Here is a 26,605-nt window from a genome sequence, read left to right on the forward strand (position 1 = left end):
CGCAATAATCATCATCACCAGCAGTGCGTGGCCTCGGGCTCCAGGCGCAAACTGCTCGTGAAAGGCAAAGAAGAACAAAGAGCCCGATCGAGAGGTAACCATGCAACTCGCGTCGCCGCCCGAATCGTCGTCCGCGTGGCCTTCGGAGCTGAGCAGCTCCGACTGCGGGTGCGAGTTCGAGTTCTCGGAGGAACCGCGGCTGGAAGCGCGGGACGGCGGTGGCTCGACCGTGGCCGGCGACGGCCGCCGAGCCCTATCGAGCCGCGGTGGCGACATCGGCTCCGTCACCTCGACAGTCGAAGTCTCCGAAATTTCGGTGGCGTCCCGGCAGGACGTGACTCGAGCTCAGCGCTTCGTGGCAGTCTACGTTGCGCCTCTGTGGGGCCGCAGGATGGCCGCTCTCAGGAGGAAGGTGCGCTCCTTGCGAAAATTGTCCGTATAGAGTTGATTTGCTGAGTAACTTGGGTTCGTTTGAGAGACGGATTGGCTGGTTGAGTGGATAGCTGGCTGGCTGGCGGAATGATTTCTTTATGTTCACCGAGTAACTTGCTTCCTTGTATGAATGACTGATTGGTTGGTTGAGGGAATACTTGATATAGGCCTGACTGAGTTGTATTCACCAATTGATGGCTGATTCACAGATTGACTGAGTGGTTGTTTGATTTATTGGTAGATAGACTCACTCACTAACTCACTCACTCACTCACTCACTCACTCAGTAATTGTTCATTTTGTAGCTGTTTGATTCACTGAGGGACTGACCAACGAGCCGACTGTTTGGTTAACCGATTGATTGGGTTATCTTCATCCGTAGGCACTGGTTCAGGCATTGTAGGGAAAGAAATGGCTTGGGGTTTTATTCTGAAGGGTACATAGTAACCTCTTACGCGGTCACATGGGCAAGGCAACGCCACATATATGAGCACGCAGATTCCACTAGGGCTTGCTTGTGCACGGCGTTCAGCGCGCGCCTACAAGGGGCGCTATAGTGATTTCTCAACGTTCGGCCATTCCTTCGTTACAGCGAATATACACAATTTTCTAAATTGCCTTGGATATAATAACTTCCGCTACGCTGTAAATGAAGATGACAAAAAGCTATTTGTTAAAAATTCCTACAGTACCGAAACACTTAAACACTCTCGCACGTTATAAATTAAAACGAAACACAAGCTAGTATTACATTAGAGAACATTTTAAGTAAAGTTCCTTTTTATGGCGCACAGCACTTCCTTCACGAGTTCATTGTCAACGTTCATCATTAAATAGCAGTCACTTCTTCCGGCCATCTTGACTGACTTGCCGCCTCGGAAAGCTACTTCTGAAGAAACTAAATGGCGCACACTACGCAAAAGGAAATAGAAACAACAGCACACCGGAATTATCTCTACACACGTATGAAAAATCAGACCACCCAGTCTCGCAATCAAGTTAGTAATGCTCGCTTACGTTTACTCTTGCACTCAACTATTTTAAGAAAATTTCATGTCCTTCTTCGTTCGCCTTTTAATGTAATATAAATTATGGGGTTTTACGTGCCAAAACCACTTTCTGATTATCAGGCACGCCGTAGTGGGGGACTCCGGAAATTTCGACCACCTGGGGTTCTTTAACGTGCACCTAAATCTAAGCACACGGGTGTTTTCGCATTTCGCCCCCATCGAAATGCGGCCGCCGTGGCCGGGATTCGATCCCGCGACCTCGTGCTCAGCAGCCCAACACCATAGCCACTGAGCAACCACGGCGGGTAAGCCTTTTAATGTCTTCTCTCAATAGACGCGCTTCATAATGTCCATTCCGAGCACTGGCGTGCATTCTTTTTCAGATGAGGCCATTGCAAAATATTCTCTGAACTCGTTCAGTTTCTCAACGATCTCTGAGCGCTGGCCTACTGTTACATCCCTTCCAACGTTGAACAGGTGGCCTACGTTTATTTTTTTTATTGCGATAGAAATTATATGGACACTGCAGGCGCATTTATGCCGTCGCCGTCGCCGTGAGGTTCCGTATAAATCCAAAGGCCCATGAAATCGTCGCCGCGAGCCGTATGCTGTATGTGCGAGTGAAAGCATTGGAAGGTGAGCGGGTGATAGCGGCTCAATCTCACGCACGCAAGGGAGGGAAGCAGGGAGGAAGCGCGCCGTCTTCCGTCGCGCGCAACGCTTCGGCAGGAGGGTTGGCATGGGGGCGACACGTTCTACTCGGGGCCGCTTTGTCTTGAAAGCCACAGTGCGCTGTGTTTCCACGGCTTGTTCCCGTTGATACGATACGCAGCACGAAGTTCAATTCGCTCGCTGCTGCTGCCGTGCTTACTCACTCCATCGTTTTGACAAAGTTTCCACGGTCATTGAGTGAGATGCGCTCATGTTTGTGCGCGCGTGACATCGTGCTTGTGAATTTAGTTAGTGTGCCTGTGTTTACGAGTTTATACGGCTGGTAAAGCTAATATTCTTACTTCCTATAGCTGTCCGCTAATTTGCTATCGTAATCAATGGTTCGCCTTTCGGGCGAAACTGCGATTTTTGTTGTTTTTTTATCTTCGTCATTTGTACAACAAATCAGTGTGGCACCAGGTTGTTTTTCTTTGACGAACGAAGGTTCAACTTGAATGGCTAGTCCTTACGGTTGCCCCGTTCGGAAGACCATCTCGCTTGCGCTCGTCGCATATATGCACCGCGATTTCTTCTAGTGTCACGTCAAGCAGCACATCGTCTCCGTAGTACCTCTAAATGAGAGGACTTGTAAGGAAGTGATATCTGGTCAGACTGTTCCTGTTCACTGTTAAATATTTACATCAGGCACTCTTCTCTAGCTCTCATTTTGCAGTTTAGGCTGCTCTTTCAACGGCTCTAAGCGAGGTGAGCTGCGAAACATAGCGTGACGAAGGGTACCCTATTACAACGTTGCTTAAAGTTTCCCTACTGCGCCGGATCCTACTTCCGAATGCGGCCGACTCGGCGGGTGTTCCCGCGTGATCCCTCCCGTACGTCACGTTACCGTCACGCCGACTGCAGCGCCACTATTCCCACGCGGTGACGCTCGTCATTACTCCGCCGCCGCGTCGTCGCTTGCAGTGCTCGCCGCTGTGGCTGTACACGGGCGCCGCGTGCGCCGCCATCGTGATGGCCGCGTCGTTCCTGCTCGCGCCTTCGGCTAACGACCACGGGGTGGCGCCGCGGTCGGCGGCCCCGCTGCTTCGGCTGGACGGCGGCGTCCGCTCGAGGCTCGGGGACGACGAGCACCCAGCACAGGGGAGCGGCGGGCGCCCGGGGCACGAAGCAGGGGCGGTCGCCAGCGCCGACAGCAGCGAAGTGCAGCCGCTGGACGGCGGGGAAGACTCCTACTGCCAGACGAAGCTCGTGCAGGTAAAGGCTTCAGCCAGTGGCGTAGCAACAGGGGGGCCGGCGGGCCGCGGGCCCCGGGTGCAAGGGGCCAGTGAGGGGGGGGGGTGTCAGATACGTCTGCAGACGCCCCTCTTTCCCCCGGCTACACCCGGGGGGCGGGGGGGGGGGAGGTGACAGAAGACCTATGGGCCCCGGGTGTCAGATGACCTAGCTACGCCACTGGCTTCAGCATTACATAAAAGTAGCTACTGGTGTCAACGTTGCGAGATTACTAAGACTTTCTTTTTCAAACTGCAAGCGTGATTTCATTTTCCCGCCAATACGGCGTACTTCTTGCGACACGCTATGCGGCCCGTAACAGAGAAGGGTCACGCACACCAGGGCCTCCGAGATTCGGCACTGCGGTCGCCAAATCCCGGAGGGCATGTGCGCACAACGGTAATCCAACAACTCAAGCAGTAATCTAGAAGCGTTGAATGGCATATATGTGGTGCGTCTGTTTAAATTTTTTTTTCCGCAAGGATTCTTCTTAAAGCTAACAAGTGCACCTAGGTAGCGTAACGCGACCGTCAAGCAAATAACCACTTCATTTAACGCGTTTCTTGCTGAGAGAGGAACCCGCGCTGGCCACGAGGCGCTGCGGCAGCTTGAATGTCTTTACTAAAACGTGTTGGCGCCGTCCGGCATGCAGGCCACGATTTATGATGATTGAAAGCTTTTATTCAAAACAGGAAGAGAGGTAGAGCCCTTATGGGGCTCCGCTATGGGTGGAGTCTCTATTCCGGGACCCCATTGTACGAGCCGCCAGCTTAGCCCTCTGGACCAAGGCCTTTTGGGCCTGAAGGTCCGAGCAACCGAGCAGCGTCGCCTCCCACTCCTCTCGGGTTGGGTTAGGGTTGAGGGGAAGAGCTGAGTTTAGCTGACAGGCCCAAACGAAGATTGCTCGGCACATTTAACGATAACAGGCGAGCGCCTGTACTGACGCTTGCTTAGGCCGACGCGTCCAGCCTAGTTCTCTCCATGGCCGTGCGGGTCGCGGCAATCGTATGTGATGCTACGTTCGAGTACGTCAGTGCCTGCAGACGGGTCGGAAGCTGGACACACGCGCTTCAAAAAACTAACCGTGAATTTGCCGATCCGAAATCGCAGCACGTATTTCTGTAAACTGTGTCCACCGCTCGCTAGGCTGTGTGTTACGTCACTGCTGTTAGATCGCGAAGTTTCGGTGCTGGTTTCCTATGGCATAACGCCGTTCTATAGCACTTGCCTGACTATGGAGATGGATGTGTCGATCGTTTCAGCGATGGTGTATAGATGAGACGCAGCACCGGTGCCGACTGCCTCGTTAAATGACGACGCAATAGTGACACAAGGGCAACAATTGATACAGATGCAGTGATGAAATAACAAGTGACTAGACGCTGTCGATAGTCAGGACGTTACGGGTTGACGTGTAGTAGTGGCGTAGCGCTACCAAGAATGCTTATGTAAACGAAAGTGTCGACGCCGGGATGCAGCACAGTTGCTTTTGATTACCTCGTGCTTATTTAAGGAAACCTGATGAAGATAAGTGTTCCTTTGGCTCAAAGGAACTGTTTCCTTTTCTACCTACGTTCTCTCAATTCTCTTTCACACCTTCCAAGATGCCTACACTTTACCCGCTTTTTCTGCTTTGTTTTTCTTTCACTGTGCGTTTGTGGAGGAGAGCGGAGGAATTTCTTTGGCTTTCCTGAGCGATCAACTCTGCCTCACTGTAAAATAATTTACACCCCAAAAAGTGAAAAAAGGTGTAAGTGTGAAAGGGTGTAAACTCACATCCTTAGGGTGTTGTCTATATAACGGACACCCTAGGGATGTGAGTTATAGACACATTTACACCCTTTCTCACTTTTTAGGGTGTATATTATTTTACAGTGCTGTCCCTGCATTTCAATTACTATTCTTAGATTGTCGAACGGAATACATTGATTTTCGAGATACTCGTGACATCGCTGCGATGTTCCCGCGCTGTATTCACGACTTGGTTCCGGCTTTTCGTAAGACGCAGCCGAAACAACACAACAAATATTTGAGGAGGTATTAGAACGCCTACATCGCGTGACTCCAAATGAGCACGTGGTTATGGGCCGGCGGCGACGATGTCAATCGCCTGTACAGCAGCTGTGAGCCACATCTATTGTTGAACAACATGATTGGGTTTTCGGTTTGTTGGGCTTGCGTGCAAGTCTGCGCATGCATTAGTTCCGTCGATATCGAATGAACAGTCGTTCATAACGATAGCTTACTTGAAAGGTGTTGACGCGACATACTTGAACGAGCTTGTTTAAGCTTTTGGAAGGGTTGAAGTGAAGTTCCGGCAGCAGGCCGGCGACTTCACTTTTCTCATTCGACAAAGAGAGAAAAGAACGCGGACTATAATAGGGTTCCTTGAATGCGCCTGAGGCCAAACACAAGTACAAACAAGGCACGGAAACTGAAACGCAAATCAATAATAACAAGTAATGCCGTAACACGTCCAAAAACACTAACAAAAATCCAAAAACACTAACAAAAAACAAACATCTAGCACGTATCTTTATTAAGACAAAGTTTTTCTGTAGGAAACTATATTGTGCGTCCGAAAATCAAGACGGAATTTGTTCGTCCAGACGTAGTTTAATTAAAAACAACTCTCTCTAATAACAACTTGGCCTTTCCTGTCTATCTCTTCTTATTGTGGTCGTGTGTTTCGTGCGGAACTGAAGTAATCCACTTTGTCTCCGCGCCAAGGAGCTCGAGGAGTCGTGGAACGCGAGCGAGCTCGAGTTCCTCGCTCCGCGGCTGGTCCGCAACGGTTCCCGCGCCGTGCTCTGCTTCTACGACCGCCATGCGCACCGGCTGCCGCCGCCTTACTCGTACTTCCCGCGACAGATGGCGCTGCGGTACTGCACGCACGCCGTGTACCACGCCCCGTTCGCGCTGCACGACGGGCGGCTGGCGTATCGGAACCCGGGATTCGACAGGTGCGTCGCCGCCGCTCTGATTGCTTTTGTCTGATTGCGATTATAAGGACACTCAAGGCGCATTTCTGCCGTCGCCGTCGCCGTGATGTTCCGTATAAAGTCCAAGGGCGATAACGTCATCGCCGCGTGCCGTATGCTCTATGTGCGAGCGAAGGCGTGCAAGAGTGAACCGACGATGGTGGCTCAATCTAGCGCGTGCAAGGGAAGAAAGCGGGGAGGAAGCCCGCCGTCCTCCAACGCGCGCAAGGCACGGGGGAGAGGTGGCACGAGGGGGCCACTCTACTTCGGTAGTTGCTGCGTATGGTGCGGCCGCGCGGGTCCTACCTCGAAAACAATCTGCGAGGGGGTCAGAGTTCGCCGAGTGCCGATAGCTTCGTGTGCGCTGTGTTCTCGCCGCTTAGTTCGCGTTGATGCGAGGGGCAGCACGAAGGTCAATTCGCTCGCTGCTGCTGCCGCTCTTCCTCACGTCAGCGCTTTGACAGCGAGTGTACATGGTCAACGAGTGAGATACGTTCGTGTTTGCTGGTGCGCGCTGGCACCATTGTTGTTTAGTCAGTAAACGAATGCTTACAACTTTATACGACCCACAAGACTACTATCCATGCTTCGTATAGATGTCTACTAATTCGCTATCGCAATTGATGCTCCGCCTTTTGTTCGAAACTGCAAATTTTTTTTCTTGAAACTATGCTTTATGCTTTAACTTTATGCTTTTATGATTTAACTATGATTTACTTCCACGGAATTTGGCGTGGCGTTGGTTTCTCGACGATGATGTATAACGTTTAGGCGTTGGAGCATCACACCGCCCCCACGTGACTCGGGCCAAACCGCGGGTGAGTAGCCAATGAGAGAGTTCTTTCAAGAAAAAATCTCGTGTCTGTGCATCGGGTGCGTGGTAATGAACCCCAGTCAGTCAACATTATTCAGCACTCGGTACTACTGAGAAATGATATTGGATTGTTTGCTGTTTATCTTCGCCTTCGAGTCGCAGGGCGATTTAAAGTTCACGTGAGGATTATCCGGGTACAATGGGCTAACCCTTAGTCTTTCTCGGAAACACAAAGCCTTTGTTTGTTCCCTGTTAGATTGAATGACCTGCTGCAATGGAAATATCTTATGGGAGAGAGCTACATAATTACGGTACGCTCGAGTAACTGTACACCCAGGTGAGTGCGCAGCTTGGCGAAAGCGTTTAAGCAGGACAGCAAAGCAGAGCCTATTATTCTTTTTTTTTTCAATAAAGAATTTTCCTCAAACGACTATTCATATAAAAGGCGTTAATCAAGAACGTGATACAAGACCAGGCGGGCACTTGGCGGGGCGCGTACCCTGGCCAGCCTTCTAGGGGAAAAATATACTTTCAAAGTACTCCCTGGTAATGTGAGCAGCATGTTCTGTGGTGGCCCTTGAGTGTGGTGCGATATATGGTGGCTGGTACACTGAATGTCAGTAGTTTGCATGTCTGGTGATTGCATCCTTGCTTCATGGCCTCTGTTATTCTGAGTTGAAACAGTTTATCAGAATAATGGTACGTGTCTGTGCCATTTCGCGCACTGCAACAAATACCGCGAAAGAAACGCGAAAAAAGAAAGACATTCTCACCTGCCTGGCTTCTCACCTATACGAGCTTTCGCGAAAGCTGGCTCCACCGCCGCACTGCTCATTATGCGGAGAAGCCAAATAAATTGTATGTGTCTGCTGCTTGCTCATGTGGGACTGCACTGGTTAAACTCGATCTTTGATGAAAGCAGCCTTCTACTCTATTGGAGTAGTTCTAAGAGGGAGCGCTATCAATGTATGTCTTCGACTGTATGTACACGTTGAACTGATCACGTGACCATGTGGAAAAGATACGTGCGGTGTCGTGGATGTCTATATTGGTTTCAATTACTGGAAACTTTAGCTCCTGGCTGACTCAGACTTTACTGTTCAAATAAATGTTATTCGAACGCAAATATGGTCTCATTAGACAGCTCTTGAATCAAATTGAGTGAAATTTGTTGCGTTGAACAAAAAAGCGTAGTTTGGCTGATTTGCAAGAACTGCAATTTGGATATGCTGTCGTGAACAATAAAACATCTTAAAACAGGTAAGGCAAGCAAGAAAGAAAAGCAAAAAATAAAAAAGCGAAGTTTACATTGCACCACGTCGTCGCGAAAAACATTTCATAAACGATTTCGTAAACTTTGTCTGTTTGATCGTCAGAAGTGAAGGAAGATGGAATCCTTGCTTTTTCTTAAACAAAAAGCATTATATACTTTCTTTACTGGTAACGTAAAGGTGATGGGTTTTTCGGTTATTCTAGCAAAATTCACATTCTCAAATTACTAGTGTACTTCGGAGTGCTGCAATATAAATATCGTTCGGTTTAGATGCTCGAACATTTATGGAGGTTTGTGATATGGTTTTCTGAAATGTTATTTAGAAAGATATGAGGTTGATATTTCAAAAGGACTTCTTCTTGGGCATGTCGGTGCTTACATTTCCTAAGTATACTTGATTGTGGTGCGAAAGGCATTTCGTGAAAAAGGACAGAAAAAGGACTGAAGCGCCACTGTCTTCTTTTTTTCTGTCCCTTCTCAAGAAATTTATTTCGCGCCACAATCAAGTATACCAAGGAAGTGAACTTGATGCTTCGTTTCTTTTTCAAAATCTGACGATTTTCAGCATATCTTGTCAAATGGTACATGTACGTATTGTATTTACTGATTTGTAACACACGTTTATTTTCCGGTGACGTTCTCTGAAATGTGACGTGCGTGTTAGATGTCTGATCGATACGTTAGCTTGTGCTCAAATCTGACTCGCCCCCCCCCCCCCTTCATCAAATGTAGCCACTTCAGAGTTACAAATATTTTTCTACGTCAATAGAAATCGCCATTTCTTTCCCATATTATGAAAATCGGGTAAGGTAAAAATAAAGGACGTTACATTCAAACGTTCTTTTTTTACCTGTGAAAATCAGTGCAGGCGTTATCATCGGGTGCATTGCAATTGTTGTTGTTGTTGTTGTTGTTGTTGTTGTTGTTGTTGTTGTTGTTGTTGTTGTTGTGGCCACGAAAATGCGGCTTCGCCTTACAATCAAGGATGCGATCTAATAGCGTAAATAAAGGTTTATGAATGAATTAATTCAAGCTTTTTATTCGTCCCAAATTCTGTTCTTAGTTCAGCGATGTGCGGTGGCCCTTCAGTCTTGCGTTGCCCCGTTTGTCCTGGCGATCTCCAGAAAAATGTGTACGGGCCAGAGACTATAGAGTTCAACTTGGCGCCACCTCGCCGAATCACGCTTCTTTTGCTTTCGCTCGTGCATCTTTTGTTCGCAGGCAGTTCGGCATGCCCGAACTGGTTCGCGTGGCCCACCGTCGCGGATTCGGCACGCAGGTCCTCTTCACGGTGGGCGGCGAGGAGACGGACAACGCCAACTGGTCACGGCTGGCCTCCGACGAAGTCCGGAGGGAGGCACTCGCCAAGGACCTCAAGGTTTGTTTTTCTTTTTCTATTGCTTAACCTAGGTAGGACATTAGGCAGTATAATAGCGAGAGCTAGGTGGCACAACCCACCGCTCCGTTCCAACGGGGACGCTCATAACGTCCATCCATCCATCCATGCAGGTAAACGTACATCTTTCCGGCAGGGCTCGGTTTTAACGTGGACACAAACGTCAACCGGTCGCTAGTCGAGACAAATAAAAATAAATTATGGGGTTTTACGTGGCAAAACCGCTCTCCGATTGTGAGGCACGCCGTAGCGGGGGACTCCGGAGATTCCGACCACCTGGGGTGGGGTTCTTTAACGTTGCACCTAAATATAAGTACACGAGTGTTTTTGCATTGCGACTCCTTCGAAATGCGGCCGCCATGGCCGGGATTCGATACCGCGACCTCGTGCTTAGCGGCCCAACACCATAGCCACTAAACAACCACCGCGGGTGGCCGTCGAGATAAGCAGGGGATGTTTCGAGTGTTGGTGAAAAAAGAAAGAAGCAGGGAAGAGGTTGATAGCACCATATCCGTTACAGGCGTCGGTAGCGGTGCAAGGTAGACAGGGACGTTTTGAGGAAGAGAAAAGAAGATTAAGGAATATCTACACAAAAATGCTGGAATGCAAGGCCAGTACTCAAACAACTTTTATAATGACTTGGAGGAAAAACCTATCCAGCCCTGCTGTTCGTCGAGCGCGCCGGATGTGATTATGCGCGGGACGTGGGGACAACAAGGGAGGGAAAAAAGGGTTAAGAGGGAGAATTTCGTCTGGCAACCTTGGCGAGCTAACACCTCTGACGCGCCGCCCGTGCATTTTTTCTTCGAGGCCCATCTCAGCGGGATGAAGCTCGCTGCCGCAATATAATATAAAGCTAGTTTATAGCAGGTAATATAAAGCTAGTTTATAAAATAATTATGAAGATGTTCAGGCACAATAAAAACGTAAAAAGAAAGACATTCTCAGGAAATAATCGTCACAATCATCACTTATTTTTCGCTAGTAATGAAGTGTTCTTAAAGGCCGCTGCCTTGCGAGCTTGTACAACAAACTGAAGGGGCGGGTTTGCGTTCATGGAGTCGACGATGTTCATTCGTTCGTTCGTTCGTTCGTCCGTCCGTCCGTCCGTCCGTCCGTCCGTCCGTTCGTTCGTTCGTTCGTTCGTTCGTTCGTTCGTTCGTTCGTTCGTCCGTCCGTCCGTCCGTCCGTCCGTCCGTCCGTCCGTCCGTCCGTCCGTCCGTCCGTCCGTCCGTCCGTTCGTTCGTTCGTTCGTTCGTTCGTTCGTTCGTTCGTTCGTTCGTTCGTTCGTTCGTTCGTTCGTTCGTTCGTTCGTTCGTTCGTTCGTTCGTTCGTTCGTTCGTTCGTTCGTTCGTTCGTTCGTTCGTTCGTTCGTTCGTTCGTTCGTTCGTTCGTTCGTTCGTTCGTTCGTTCGTTCGTTCGTTCGTTCGTTCGTTCGTTCGTTCGTTCGTTCGTTCGTTCGTTCGTTCGTTCGTTCGTTCGTTCGTTCGTTCGTTCGTTCGTTCGTTCGTTCGTTCGTTCGTTCGTTCGTTCGTTCGTTCGTTCGTTCGTTCGTTCGTTCGTTCGTTCGTTCGTTCGTTCGTTCGTTCGTTCGTTCGTTCGTTCGTTCGTTCGTTCGTTCGTTTGATTTATTGATAAAGCGCAGAATATGGCTAAACTATCTGGACCGTCAGCCAGATAGTTTAGGACATCAAGGAGGTCAACAGTGCAAGTATATATGTGTACAACTAATAAAATCTGGTAAAAAACAATATAACAAGGTATGTCTTCGGGTTCATAAAATATGAATAAGACCGCAAAATCCAAGCGCGACTGGTCGTGTGGCACTTTCTTCTTGTATTTCACGGGCTTTGTTTAAGTCTTAGAAAGAAACTTTTATGTAGGACTTATTGAGCAACATAAAGCTGAATAGGGAAATCTAGTAGGAAGGTCTAAAATGTTCTCATTGACACTTTTGCTCTGAACGTATTATTTGAGCAATTGATTCACTCAATAACAAAAACTAATTAATTAGGTTAAATAAAAATCTAGTCTGATTGCTCCTAGTGACGGCGTCTATTACCCTTATTCTGTCCAGCTTCGTGACACTTGCATTTCTTTTAAATTTTGGCGCAAGTTACATACGACATATGGTATATGAAACCGGACATGTTACGTGGTCAAAAATGTTGTTGTAGTTGGCCTTTAGACGGATACTAAAAACGAAAGTAATTAATATTTGGTAGTAATTAAACTGTTTGTAATACCAACAAACGAGGGTCTCTTATCGTGGGCATATACCCGTTAGGGCAGAAAAGGCTCAAAACCGAAAGACGACTGGCAACACTGCCTCGAAGTTCCTGCAGCAGCTCGCCCTGACGTGAAATCATTTGACCCTGTTTGCTTGGACTTAGTTAGCCTTTCTTTATCGGTGAAGATGGACTGAATTCTGTTCTAAGGCATCCAAAAGGTGATGCGCAAGTGTTAAGAATGTTTACTGAACCGCAACGCCTCAAATATAAGAAACGATACCTTCGAATGTGTGACGTCACAATGACGTATACCGGCGCTGCACATGGGCACAACAAAAACACACACAGACACGAGAAAGAAACTACGGTAAAGTGATCGAGACGGAAGTTTCGACAGAATAATTTATTAGTCTACAGACTGATTTGTTGTTTCGCCGCAGTTGTTGTCTCTTTAAAAAGCGGCGACTTAGCGGTCCACAACAAACGCGGTGCTTCCGCATCGCCTTCACAACCGCATGTGTGAACAGCGATCCGCGTATAAACGTCGCGCGTCTCGCAGGAGACGCTGGTTTCACTGGGCTACGACGGCTGAATGGATGTATGTATGGATGCATGCATGTTATCCATCATTCCACGCGCAACCGCATGTGTGAACAGCGATCCGCGTATAAACGTCGCGCGTCACGCAGGAGATGCTGTTCTCGCTGGGCTACGACGGCTGGATGGATGGATGTATGGATCGATGTATGGATGTAGGATGTAGGATGTATGGATGTTATCCATCCATCCACGAGCAACCGCATGTGTGAACAGCGATCCGCGTATAAACGTAGCGCGTCTCGGAGGAGACGCTGGTGTCGCTAGGCTACGACGGCTGGATGGATGGGTGTATGCTATCCATTCATCCACGTGCAACCGCATGTAACAGCGATCCGCGTATAAACCGCGTATGGATGTATGGATGTATGCTATCCGTCCGTCCACGTGCAACCGCGTGTGTGAACAGCGATCCGCGTATAAAACGTCGCCCGTCTCGTAGGAGACGCTGGTGTCGCTGGGCTACGACGGCGTCAACCTGCACTGGGCGACACCTGGCGGTAGGTGCGGCCGCGCCAGCGACGCTCGCGCCCTCACCGACTTGGTGCGGCTCCTGAGGACGCGACTGCATCGGCCGCTGGCGCCGCGCGATTTCCTGCTCGCCGTGACGCTGCCGCCGCAGGAGCACTTCGTCGAGGTCGCGTCGCAGCTCGCGCCGCTTGCCAAGCTCGCCGACTTTCTCGTCGTCCAGGTACGGGGCTTTGAAAACGGGCGTCGATTTCACGCTTTTTTCCCGAGTCTCCGCCTAGTGGTGCGGCTTCGGCGGCGAGTGTTTTATCGGGGGCGCCGAGACTCCATTCGTCGCCATTTTGGGGGCGTCCATATAGCTCGTAAGCGAGGGAAAAAATGTGACCTAACATTTTTCTTTTCTTTTGTAAGACGTCGACCCCTAATAGACGCTTGACAAGGTGACACAAGACTGTGCAGAACACGCAGGCAAGGGTACCTCCATGGGCGCAGCGCCAGCAGACTTCCACAATCAAGAGACCACGAGAAGTGAATTACCCTTCGGTGGTGATCCCTCCCCAGGTTGTAGCGGCTGTACGCGAGGGATTGTTTAAGGCCGTGTCGGCCCCCATGTTAGGCAGAACCTCTCGAGACTCGGATAGAGTCAAACCATGTACAAACGGAATGGATAGATTCTTTCTATTTTTCATCAGCACGATGCATGCCCACCTTCGTCGCCGTCTCCTGATTCTTGCGAAGACGACCCACCTCACCCACTCCAAATCTTGTCAACGCGCACATAATACGTGGAGGCGTGACAACAACATACGGGACTCTTGCTGCATACTACACACGTTTGTGTGTGTGTGTGTGTGTGTGTGTGTGTGTGTGTGTGTGTGTGTGTGTGTGTGTGTGTGTGTGTGTGTGTGTGTGTGTGTGTGTGTGTGTGTGTGTGTGTGTGTGTGTGTGTGCGTGCGCGCATGTGCGTGTGCGTGTGTCGTCTCCTCGCATCGTTGTATACCAATGGAAGTCAACGCATGCCTTAGAGCTGCGCAATATTTTTAAAACGTGTTGCTTCCTTGTGGGGGCTGCCATTTTCGCCAGATATCACTGTCGCAGTATTATGTGCATACACGATGCGCGCGTTTCATTAAAGCATGTTCGTATCGCCAGCGGTAAGTATAGGATCCCTTAGAGCACATCGTACACGTTGCTCGTAAACAGCGACCTTACTGCCGCACCCGCGGGTAATAACGCAGGCGCACTCGTTGTACGGTCCCTCGAGCCCGTGGCCCCGGTGCGCGAGCCCCTACGAGGCGGTCCAGGGTCCCAGCGTGCGATCCCTGCTGGACTCGCTCGCGGCGCGCCTATTCCACGGCCACTGGGGCAAGCTGTGCATCACGCACTCGCTGGCCGCCGTCACGTACCGCCTGGCCGACTACGGCTCGGAGGCCGTCGTAGGCAGGGTCGGTGAGCCCAGCGAAGGGGACGGCGCCAGCGTGGGGCCCGGCGAGCCGCAGTCCGTCACCGGCACGCCCGGCAAGGCCGCCTACTTCGAGGTATGAAAGTCGACACACCGAAGGCAAGGGTAAGGGTGGAGAAGGCAAGGGTGGAGGCTCGGGCGAATTGGTCGCGATTAATTTCGACGGTGTTCACTACGCACACTGAATCTTAGAAGATAAGGGACTGGCAGAGAGTGTATAGGAAGCGCTATCTCGCCAACAGTATAAAAAAAAACATTTTTTTACTATTTTTTTTCTGAGCGAAACTATCGTGGGTGGGTGGGTGAATGGATGGATGGATGGATCGACGGATACTGTCAAATTGGCAAATGTTCTCCAAGAAATGCTTCGCATTTAAAACGAATAATGGGGAAATCATCATTACCGCCTAAATCCAATATGAAAACAGAAAAAGAGACAAAAAAACATTCTTCTTTTGTCTTTTTCGAAAGGTCACACGGGTATGTGTATTTCCTGTGTTGACACTCTAGTCTGGCAGCAACGTACAGCAGTGTAACGGAAGTATGCGGGAGATATAGAGAAAAATTACTTGTGCGGAAAAAAATAAGTTAACTGCGTTTCTTTATATGAACGAATTTGGTTTTCATGCGTGGGTGATCATCACCTTGTTTTCGGACGGGCAGGCAACAGGCAGGACAGGACATGGCAGGGCGGCAAGGTCCAGCACAGGCCAGCCTAAGTGAGGGCAGGCCAGGGCAAAGTAGGGCAGGCAAGTCCGGGCAAGGCGTCGCCTTGTCCACAGTCTTTCTGTATAAGGTACCCGTTATAGTTCCGTTCACGTGGGGCTGCCGAAGCGCCTTTTTTTGTAGCGATAGCTACATCACGCCAGGGTTTCGCCTCTTCGCCGTCGCCGCACTTTGAGTTGTGGCCGCACTGTGACGTCACACCACGGCCCTCGATTCGCCAGCGAATCGGCTCGTTGCGGTCGCCGCGCGGCCACCACTCCTGCCTTTCTTAGTCTACTGGGAAACCACTAAGTTTAATAACAACATGTCTAACTACAAGCGAAGCCTAAGCGCAGCCGGGGGTCTGTAGCTATCACTACTCGGCTAGGTTTAACCAGAGCTAAACCACAGCTAGGTATACTCTGTGGCGCAAAATATATTTCTTGAAAAGGGACAGAAGAAAGGAAGACAGTGAAGCGCCCTCACTGTGGCGCTTCACTGTCTTCCTTTCTTCTGTCCCTTTTCAAGAAATGTACTGTGCGCCATAAAGTGTACCTAGGAAATCTAAGCACCAACTTGCCCAAGAAGAAGTCCTTTTGGCACAGCCAACTTTTTGTTTCGTTTCGACGCGGTCCGTGACTGAAAGTTCTCACTTACAGCAGCGACGTCTGCTGGCTATAGCCACGATCCCCGTCAAACGCCACGTGCTCTATCTATCTATCTATCTATCTATCTATCTATCTATCTATCTATCTATCTATCTATCTATCTATCTATCTATCTATCTATCTATCTATCTATCTATCTATCTATCTATCTATCTATCTCTCTTTGCGCACGAGCAGGTGTGTGGCTGGACGAGGCAGCGGTCGCGGAGCCGCGAGTGCAGCATGCTTCGCAGCGGCTCCACGGTGGCCGCCCTCGAGGGACCCGAGGCGCTGCGACACAAGCTGGCGCGCATGTCGCTCGACGGCCACGGCCGGCTGTGCGTGGCCGCGCTGGACACGCACCTGGACGACCCGCTGGGCGCCTGCGGCGGCGCCATGAGCCCGCTGCTGAAGCGCCTCTACGAGGACCCGCTCGAGGCGTAGCGATCCCCCGCTGGGACTTCAGAGGCGGCGGCCTCACCGTCAAACCAGCTCTGCGTTCCGTGCTCTATACTGCGGCCTTACTAATGTCTCTCCGCTTTCTGCTTTCCTATTTTCGTTCGCATTTCGATAGCTTTTACTGAACAATTTGTGTTTCGTATTGTGTCTAAAACGTTCTGTTTTGTTGTTGTTGCAAATGGTGGCGTTCCTTTATTATCTTTGTTGCGGGCTGACAGATAAGCGAATGCTTTTTAAATAAATATGGACACTCCAGGCGCATTTTCGCCGTCGCCGTCGCCGTGATGTTCTGTATAAAGTCCAAGTGCGATAACGTCGTAGCCTCGCGCCGAATGTTGTGTGTGCGAGTGTGAGCCGACGATGGTGGCTCAATCTCGCTCGCGCTGAGGAAAGCGGGGAGGAAAGCCCGCTGTCTTCCCACGCGCGCAAGGCACCGCGGAAAGGGGAGAGAGGGGGCGTGGCGTTCTACTCCGGCTGCGGCTGCGTATGGTGCGGCTGCGCGGGCTCTATCCTGAAAGCGATTTGCGACGGGGACCGAGTGCGCCGAGCGCTGATGGCTTCGTGTGCGCTGTGATCTCGCCGCTTAGTTGGCGTTGAAGCAAGAGGCAGCACGGAGGTCAATTTGCTCGCTGATGTTGCCGCGCTTTTTCACTCCAGCGTTTTGACAGTGAGTGTGCGCGGTCATCGAGCGAGATCTGTTGATGTTTGCTTGTGCGCGCGTGTAATACCGAGCTAGTTAATTTAGTTAGTTAGTTAGTTAGTTAGTTAGTTAGTTAGTTAGTTAGTTAGTTAGTTAGTTAGTTAGTTAGTTATGTTAGAATGCGTATACGGCCGATAAAACTACTATCCTTACTTCGTATAGCTGTCTACAAATTTCGTATTGCAATCGATGCTTCGTCTTCCGGGTGAAAGTGCGACTTTTTAGAATCGTTCGATTCTGCTTCCACTTCTGTTTTCCTCCATGTGCTACAATGCACTTGTAAGGCGCACAGATACTGCAACTGACAACTGTATCTGCATTTGTTTTACGTATTCTTAAAGGGTCCCGGAAACTGTTTGGACAAGTTTTGTAGACCGGTAGGCTAAATCTACGGTGAAACATTAGCGGCGCAATTTAGGTGAAGCGTCTAATATTAAGAGAGCTGCGGACGATTATGAGTTGCCTACCTCTCTAAACATGATTTTCTGTCTCAACTCGTTCGCCGAGTGACCGAGTCTCACTGGCTCCGCGTCATGACGTGACGTCTACTTCCGGTTGTCCTGGAGCCAGCGCATGAAGCCCCTCCCATCTATCCGATAGCTTAGAACGACAGAAAGCTGAGCTAGTTGGTAAGGCTTCATTACGCAAAAAAAAGGTGAGGCGTGCAGACAGGACACAAGAGAAGTTCATGTTGTTCACTTCTCTACTATTGTGTCCTGTCTGCACGCCTCACCTCTTTTTTGCATAATGTATCCGATAGCTACGCGGCCGTCGATGTTTGGCGAGAGAGCTGTCCAACGTCAATCCAAGCAGCGTGCGTTGCGGGCGTTCTGCCGGAACGCCGAGCGTGTCCGGTATTCCGGTAACCGCAGGCGAGCTGGGCGTTTTGGCGGATGGGCGGGTGCGTAAACTAAAGCCCCTCCATACTCCTACCGCTGGGATGAAGGGGGGCTTTAGCCATCGTACCCCATCTTTGGCGGGTTGTTCTTTAGTGCGCTTCCGTTTACCTTTATTACTTCTGCATTTGAATTAAAATAAAGGCACCTAATTATTACTGCGCTTTCCTTGATGTCATTGTCTGTGGGCTTCGTTGGATTGTAACTAAGGAAATTCGGGCGATTCGGTTTCTCTTCTTCCATTTGACGGTGCCGTAGACGTATGCGTGTTTTTGCCCGGCCATCAATCGGTGCGTCAAATGCTCGTCGACGAACTTGCGCCGTCGATGAGCAATCATACACTCCTCGCTTTCGCGAAGCCTCGCTGTTGGTGTCTGCTAGGGCGTATAATTGCTACTTGCGTGCCTTCGGCGAATTACTTCCGTGTAAACACCTTCGCGTGTCTTTTATTACAGCGAAAGTGTATATGGCTAGCCGATTCGTCCGTCTGTCGGTCGCTTGTACGGCGAAAACTCGTCTGGCGCAACGCCATGCCCACGCGCGAAAGAGAGAGAGAGGCGCGCGATTAGCCAACACCACCTAGATAGCACAAGGCATGCTTACTCCGATCCACGACGTCACGCAACCTGGCCCGAAATTTCCACTGACAAGGCTAGCGTGATGAAAGTGGTGACGTCAGAACCACTGTTGCCCACTCGGGAGCATCCCCATTAGATTCTGTGGCAGTAGGGCCAGGTAACACGACGTCATGGATCGGAGTGAAAAGGCCTTGTAGTTGCATTAGCTGCGCCAGTAGTGGTCGTCGCTCTCCGTCGCAGCCGAGCGCGCGCGCAGCAGTTTCTCTCCGGCTCAGAAATGGTTAGGCCGCGCGTCATACGTACTCCTTAGGAGCAGGCAGCTTTCGATCAGCAACGCCGCGAGCAGAACCGCTAATGAGCTTGTCTACGCCACGCCGATACTGCAGCCTGAGAGTAAGAACAGGCTCGTGCAGCCGAGCGCAAGCAGCAACTCCGTACCGAGGATCCGAGACACTGTAAAAGAATTTGCACCCTAAAAAGTGAAAAAGGGTGTAAATGTGTCTATAACTCACACCCTTAGGGTGTTATCTATATAACGGAGACCCTAAGGGTGTGAGTTATAGACACATTTACACCCTTTTTCACTTTTAGGGTGTAAATTATGTTACAGTGCAGCCTACCATGCCGCCGTTTAATGAACCGTCGGGATTAACTCAGTCATAAACACCGGGGCCACACGTTTCAGCTTCACTGGTTAACCATCTGTACGAAGGGCTTGGGCGGTGATTTTTGTTCCGTATATACAAAAGGCGACCCCAAGACAGCCACCTCCGTCTACCCTGAATCGGTGTCTCGTCTGTGTCATGGTGTTTTCCAGCAATGTGAGATATAGAGCATTACATGCAAGCTTTCTTTCGTGTTGTTTTACTTTATTGAACTAATCACACACGTGGGCTTCAAACCAGCTTACCTACCAACCAGCGCAAAGACTAAGCGTAACTCGATGTCGCAGGTAAAAGACGGCCATATGTCGGTACAATTTCATCTCTATCGAAAAGCCAGACTTTGACTTGCATAGAAGGCAAGTAAACGCAACCAACTTCGTACTTTTTACAGTTTTTTTTATTGAATGAATACATGGCACACAAGAGGCTTCCTCCAAGAGAACAGGAACTGCTGCACACACTGACTCCCTATTGCGAGTAAATTAAAGAGCGCGCCGTTGCCGATATGCTGCCCCTCCCAAAAAGCCCAACATTCCTGTTAACGTAGAAAACAACGAAGTGAAAGCGATCGAGTCAAAGCGAAAGTGAAAAAAAAAGTAAACTGCAGTCATTGCTGTGGGAGAGCAGAGGGAACCACTCGAGACGTGACCGTTCTTCGAACAAAGTTTATTATCGTGGACACAACCGTAATATGGCTGGCGAAGAACGCGTTCAGTTCGCGCTTATGCACGCACTCGTGAACCCCGCTAAAGTTCTCCGACCGCACCCCAGTCCGCACCCCAGTCCGCACCCCAGGCCGCACCCCAGTCGTTGTTCAGAGACTCGGAGTAGAGGCACCAGAGACGGGTGTCGGGATCGGGTCACTCGAAACACTGCGTGGAGTCGGCGCTACGCCTGTGACCCTGCTGCCGAAGTCGGCCGCCGGATACAAGCCGACGGGCAGGCTTCGCCACTGGAGAACCAGCTTGCTTGTCTTGTCCAGGGGCAGAGCCAGGTTCGTTATCACGGTCTGCGCGGAAGGCATTTTGGGAACGAAGTCCGACTCAACGTTATTACCTCACTACTCGCGGATCATCTGGCAAAAAAAAGACTGTTTAAAGTGCGACGAAAAGACGAGTCAACGAGAAACGACCGGTCTGAAAGGTTTATTGCATAGATTTCACATGCATACACCAAAAAGAAAAAGTGATCGCGCAAGTGGAGCATTACAGTGGTAACAAAACGAATGATAACCACAGGTTAATCTTGAAGAAAGCGGTGAAGTAGAATGCTCCCATCATGTAACAAGACATAAAGGTGTCCGATGCAAGCATCTCCTTTTTTTCCTATATGGCAGGCCTCTGGTTATTCTCGCGTAAGATGTTTAATGTTTCTTTTTCTTTTTTAAAGGATTAAGCACGGGTTGAAACCCGCACTTTCTTCAATAGGCGGCCAGATGCACCGCCCCAGGTGATTTTGGTGACGTCTGGTGCTCGCTTAATACGTACGATGATACAATGGCCAGACTGGCCCACGCACACCTTGCCACAGCTGAACGAAACCAGGTACACAATGCCTGACACACATTTCCTCCCGTGCAACATGAACATTCCGGAATGTACAGGCGTTACTTGTACAGATGACCACTATAATGGAAAGATTAAACGTATACGAAGAGACCCACTGCATCCCGCGCAACATGAACATTCCGGAATGTACAGGCGTTCCTTGTACAGATGACCACTATAATGGAAAGATTAAACGTATACGAAAAGACCCACTGCATAGGGTGGCTTCATCAATCTTTATGGTGTATGGCTGCTGAACTCAAGGTCGCAGGTTCGATTGCCGACCACGGCTGTCGCATCTTGATGGTGGCGAAACGATAAAGCCCTATAGAACCTCGGAGAGTCAAAATAAACCGGAGGCCTCCGGTACATCGTCTCTCATAGCTCCTATTGGGGGCGAGGAGTTACGGAGTCGCCATCTGTCGGAAGCGCCTCCCTTGCGCAGTATGAGGGATTACGCGGCGCGCTTCTCGTAGGTTTCGCTTACGGCGCTGAATAAAAAAACACCGCGCGGCAGCCCTCCTGGGCAGGTACTTTCAAAACGAAGGAAGTTTTTGACTGTCGATATAATAGTATTGGGCAAACTGAAAGAACAGAAACGTTTACAGACGCTATCTCTTTACCGAATACGTACATTGAGCGCCCCTGCGCGCGGTCGCCGCGATGGAGTCTCCCGAACCGGCTTCTTGCGTGAAAGGTAGGCAAGCGCTGAGAGTAAGCTATGTGAAATATGTTCTTATATTGGGCTGTCTGTATAACCGAACGGAGCATAACAGAATGAAGCCTCAATGGAGCGATCGCACGGGTTCGCAGCGACCGACTGCGCGTCTGCATGTATGTCCGCACACAATGTTTTGCTTTCGCTGTAAGCGCGTTTTCGCACCATGCCGTGGGCTTTAGGCCGCAGCATATGAGCATTTGATCGCACACTAGCAACCATTGTTGCGTGGACGCTATCAGAACTGTTCAAAAAATAATTTCGTTATAGAGACTTCGACGCCTACAGCGACTGTGATGTGCCGTCGCGACGATTCAATCTTTTTTTTTGTTTTCTAATTCTTGGACATTTCAATATTATTTCTCAAGTTGCGTCGCAATGTATGTTTATTGGTCTTCTCAGCGTGCGATTTCCTTCTGCTTCTTTTTCGTAATCCACTGCATTAATTCATAACACAAACATGACCATCTGCCATGCCTTTTTTTATGCGCTTCTTACCGCTCCCTTCCCATTCCAGTGAACTTGCCAGAATTTGGTATCAACAAGTTCATAGACCTAATGAAGCGTCATGACATTAGCCGGGTAGTGGGCGTGGGCGACCATCTTAGTGCGTGTTTTCTGCTACTCACCGAACACCGCACATTCCCGGTGCCGTAGCAGAAATCTTCCACGCGTTTGTGCTTGCTGCATACCCGACTTGTAGCCGATGGCTGTCTGCCGGTTCTAAGTTTCGCGAGCCAATCTTCACGCAGCTTTTTGCCCGGCGGCTACGTGTGAATAAGGCTGACACCGGGCTCCGTTGCGTCCGTCCGGCACTGCGGCACGGAGCAGTAGCCTACCACGCTGCACGCTTCCAAAGGCAGCCACTACCTATTATAGTGCTTTCAGATGTTGTCAAGCAGACACCCAAGGCGGTAAAGCCTCATCACTTATTCAGAACCGCGGCGCAGGTAGGACTTTAAATTTTCGTTTTCAACTCGCTTCGGCGCTTCCGAAGCAGCCGACGCGGCCGCCGTGTCCACGTGATCCCTCATGCCACGTCACGCCGACGGTGGCGCCAGCTTTTCCAGTGGTGGAGCTCGCCCCCAATAGCTGTGTCACTTCGGGACGCCAAACTTAATTTGATTTCTTTTTATATGCCCCAAAGGCGAGAAGAGAGATGATTCTAGTGACATAACAACACACGCTGGCGAGCAGATGACTCACGGGCGTCACGTCAGATATTCGGATGTACAGACGGGTCCGATGTTGTGGGGTACACTCGAGTGCAGATTGTGTCCGGATTTTTCGCTCTCGCAAGAGTAAAGAAATAGCCTAGATTTGCAGCATGTAACGTGGGGTTAGTAGCTCTGACTCTTTTCGCCACACCTGTGCAGCGCACGTCTCATTGCTTCTGCAGCCACTTGCAGATAACAGGGCGCCAGCAAAATGAGAGGCGCCCGTTTGAGTGTTCCCTTTAACTGTGGATCGCAGTGTATACCTGCAGGAAAAATAACGCGCCTTTGAAACGGGGTGTTGCTTATTGAGCCCAAAGAATTTTGTATCGGGACCCCTTTAAGGCGTCAGCCATCACGCAGCAAGAATTTTCGACTGCCGACAGAGTCGGCTTTCAAGTCGACCGTTAAAGTTGTTCTTGTGCAGGGTATGATTTTTCGATACTTAGACGAGGGAAAAGTTTTCGGGTACAAATTTTGTTGACGTGCGGCTCACTTTATCTGTAATAACTTCGCATTGTTAAACACTGTACCTAGAAAGGGCACCTCGCATTTGTTTCGAGTCGCGCATACCTGGTTCTGGTGGGTGAAGAGGGTGACCGGTAAACCATCCAGGGTTGCCATCTCAGGAGGATGCGGGGGCAGACCGACGAACCTGACCTCTCGCACTAGGCCGCACGGGAAACCAACGTGGCGAGGAATGACCAACAGCGTCTCCTGCGAGAAACAATGAAAAAAATAGCTTAGGTTAAGTTATGTTAGGGCACTTGGCGAATACTCGTACGTGAGTCGAATTCTACATTTAAAATATCAACGAAATAACTTTTTTTCTTGTCATTCAAAGCATTCGTTACAAGAGTCTGATATTCAGTTTATTTCAATATTCGAATATATCGATATGTACGCTAGTCCGCGACACGGACGAAGATAAGCGCTCGTCCGTGTCTCTTCTTGTGTCGTCTGTTTGGCGCTTTCGTACTTCAGTAACATGGACCAACCAGCCCAACAAACAGTTCTGCTGGTATTGCACTGTTCCACAGAAGGTAATACATTTACGGACCAGCTAAAACCCTATCCACCAACTACTGAAGGCGGTTTGACTTTGCGGTTAAACTGGCCAATTGTAAATTAACATAGAGAGAGAGAGAGAGAGGTGAATTTATTCAGGAAACGCAGAGTGGTTGGCCTGTGGTAATATCCTCTAGCCTGAGCATATCACCTCAGGGTATGAGGATGTTAGGGCATATGGAGTGATAATGATGATATATTAGTATAGACTGCAATTATCCGAGTATATACGTTCGAGGACATAAGACCCGTTCAGTATTAAATCTCGGAATGTGCTAACCAAAATTACAAGATGTTCGATCATCTGGAATGCTGATAAATAAGAACAGTGATCTGGAGTGCTTATAGATAAGAACAGTCATAAAGCTCCTGACCTTGTGAAAGACGATGTCAGCCAGTCCATAAACTCCGATCTCGTAGGAGCCTGCACCAAATTTCCGAGAGTCAACTACAGCTCGGACAGACTTCAGCAAAACAAGAGGCTTCAGGAACGTCAACGTTCTGAAGTTACTGTTATGAGGTGGCATATATTTTTAAAAGTGAGCATAAACTTAAGTTGTACAGAATAGACAAACAAAAGCTTTTCGACGATAATAAAGTCGTATTTTAATTGACAGTTTGAAACTCATACAGGTTCGTCGTTCACAACGCAGCTACTTGCAGTTCACAGTGCATGGTGAACCAGGAACCCGCAGGAGTTCCGAAACGTCAATAACATCTGACTTGGTGAGTTCATCGACGTCTTTCGTGTTTCTTTCGTGTTACCTGACCAGAAAAGGGTTTGTGAAGCTCTGGACAATGTGAATTATATATTGATTGATTCTGGCTCCAATGAGAGACGCGGGGACCCTGGCCCAGAAAAATCAACAAATTCTGTAATTAGAGTACGCTGAATTTTACGAACGAGTTACAGGGAGACAAAAAAAAGCGTTCCAACCGAATTAACTAAGATATTGTCATTTACGTAGTGGCAAGTTCTAAACACCTCTTTGTTTACTTTCATAAAAGCTTTGCTGTCGACTCAACGAATGTCGAAATGTAAGCGTCAAGAACTTCCTGTAACATCTCGCGAGACGATGCAGTCACTTTAGACATTTTCTGTAGACATTTTCTGTAGACATTTACTGCAGCATTCACTCTTTTCGGCATTCGCATTCTCAATTTGCACTGAGGCCTGCAGCCTTCCTCATAGATCTTGCAGTCTTCTCACAGTGACACAGCAACATTTGCAGATATCTCACCCTACCACGAGTCAAGGCCAATATACGAGAAAGTCAGAAATATATATTTTTTAATTTAGCATAGTGTAACCGTTCTACCGTTACTGATATTGCCTGCCGATGACAGCGCACGCATGGTCGTGTGGAAGCGGTAACGGCAGAACTGTAACGGTAATCTACAATCCGTCATTGTCGTTGCTTGTGCATGTAAGCCCTCGCACTGAAAAGTCGATTCGTTTGGCGAAGCGTACAAGTAGTAAATGATCTGACTATACAAGACGCCGATCTCTAGCAGCTTGAAGGTCAATAACCAGCTGAAAAGGCAATGTAGTACACAGGAACAGACGACGACAGAACAGGCTTGGTTCTATCGTCTTCCACTCCTGGGCACGTTGCACCTTCAGCTGGTCATTCGCCTCCAATCATGCACCAACTGGCTCAGCTTTCGACGTCGTTGATGTCTTTTAGTCAGGGATTTTCTTATCGGTTTTAAATGTCCAGAACTTTCCAGCCATGAATGCTTGATCCCATTAACATTTAACGGTCACCACCCCCGTTCACCACGTGAGCTAGTCGTTTGTTGGAGTAGTAGAACTAGACATTGATCTTCTCGTGATACATTCCTGCGTGCTCTACCGTAGGCATAAGCATACTAAATGTGCCTATGTATTTTTCGGCGCATGGCCTACGTGCACTAATTACATCGGCGTCCCATTTGTCATTCTGCGGGTCAAGCCGTGCCGTTCGGTGTGGCATTTGAAGGCAATCACACAGGCCTCCCACCTGACCCGCATACGGGACACAGTCCTTTATCAAGATATTTCGTTTGGCTCATACGGCTGCGTTCCTGGACATTGAAGCTGTACCAATGTCCTACTTATCATTTTACAATATTGTGCATTGTCAGGCCCCGCGTGTTTGTATGGATGTGTTGCCCGGCGTTGAAGTACTAATACCGAGGTAAGCAGTTTGACTTCACAGGTAACCCTCTAGTAGACGCTCTTTGAGGTTCTACTCTCTATAGGGTTTATGCAAATGTACAGCTACAAGAAGTACATAGTTCCTCACCGGCAGAGACGCCGTCGTCGCAGTAGAGACTTCCCTCGGCCCGATATTGCTCGTCCAAGGCGACGCGCAGCGAATAGTCCGTGCTCCGACCGTCGCTGCAAGTTGAGGTGACCCAAGAAGCGTCGCGAACGTGAGTGGCGCGGAAACGAGATTAGGGATAGCGCGGCCTCCGAGATTCTAAGAACGAAATCTGCGATCTCTGAGGCCCCCGGTATAAGAGGTGCGAAACGGCTGTCGCCGGGTCGGGGTGAAAACGTGCCGTTCAAACTGCACCTCACGTCTGCTCCGCGATACCAGTGGTACGAAGCGAACATGTGAAGCGAAAATGACTCTGCTCGGACGCCACGTGACATGTTCTCGAGACAGGTATTTGAACGTCAACGAAGACCGCATTTGCGGCCTATTCGTAAACAAGTGGGCGGGGGGAGGTGCGGCACTTGTGATAGCGCGTGATGTAGAATACAAGCATGTCGTCTGTTTGTTGTCTGCCTTTCCCCTGTTGACCGCATTTCTTA

At 49.5% G+C, this 26,605-nt stretch overlaps 2 protein-coding genes across 3 annotated transcripts in view; one reads left to right on the plus strand and one right to left on the minus strand.

Moving 5' to 3' along the window:
• The first annotated feature begins 83 nt into the window (after positions 1 to 83).
• On the plus strand, positions 84 to 16,673 carry LOC135912939 (chitinase-3-like protein 1). Of its 2 annotated transcripts, XM_065445559.1 has the most exons (7): positions 84 to 412; positions 3,075 to 3,365; positions 6,114 to 6,346; positions 9,673 to 9,829; positions 13,118 to 13,366; positions 14,382 to 14,681; positions 16,156 to 16,673. In XM_065445559.1, the coding sequence occupies exons 1-7, from the start codon at positions 101 to 103 to the stop codon at positions 16,399 to 16,401; spliced, it is 1,788 nt and encodes a 595-aa protein (XP_065301631.1). In that variant the 5' UTR covers positions 84 to 100; the 3' UTR covers positions 16,402 to 16,673. The 2 variants fall into 2 exon arrangements, with proteins under 2 accessions (XP_065301631.1, XP_065301632.1); XM_065445560.1 differs by lacking the exon at positions 14,382 to 14,681.
• A 3,219-nt stretch (positions 16,674 to 19,892) lies between these two features.
• LOC135912937 (lysosomal alpha-glucosidase-like) overlaps positions 19,893 to 26,605 on the minus strand; it is a 39,794-nt gene continuing 33,081 nt past the window's right edge. Inside the window, exons 18-21 of the mRNA XM_065445555.1 lie at positions 26,091 to 26,185; positions 24,177 to 24,226; positions 23,308 to 23,451; positions 19,893 to 20,264 (exon numbers count right to left, since the gene is read on the minus strand). Coding sequence (XP_065301627.1) covers positions 20,070 to 20,264; positions 23,308 to 23,451; positions 24,177 to 24,226; positions 26,091 to 26,185 — 484 coding nt within the window. The 3' untranslated portion in view covers positions 19,893 to 20,069. The remainder of the gene's footprint in view (positions 20,265 to 23,307; positions 23,452 to 24,176; positions 24,227 to 26,090; positions 26,186 to 26,605) is intronic.

Source organism: Dermacentor albipictus, chromosome 8 (genome assembly GCF_038994185.2).
Source record: "Dermacentor albipictus isolate Rhodes 1998 colony chromosome 8, USDA_Dalb.pri_finalv2, whole genome shotgun sequence".
NCBI lineage: Eukaryota > Metazoa > Arthropoda > Arachnida > Ixodida > Ixodidae > Dermacentor > Dermacentor albipictus.

Bases quoted from the DNA above. Each gene is read 5' to 3' on its own strand.
- LOC135912939 (XM_065445559.1), top strand. From the start codon at position 101: ATGCAACTCGCGTCGCCGCCCGAATCGTCGTCCGCGTGGCCTTCGGAG. The intron at 6,347-9,672 runs GTGCGTCGCCGC...TTTTGTTCGCAG, and splicing joins CGGAACCCGGGATTCGACAG to GCAGTTCGGCATGCCCGAAC. The intron at 14,682-16,155 runs GTATGAAAGTCG...GCGCACGAGCAG, and splicing joins GCAAGGCCGCCTACTTCGAG to GTGTGTGGCTGGACGAGGCA.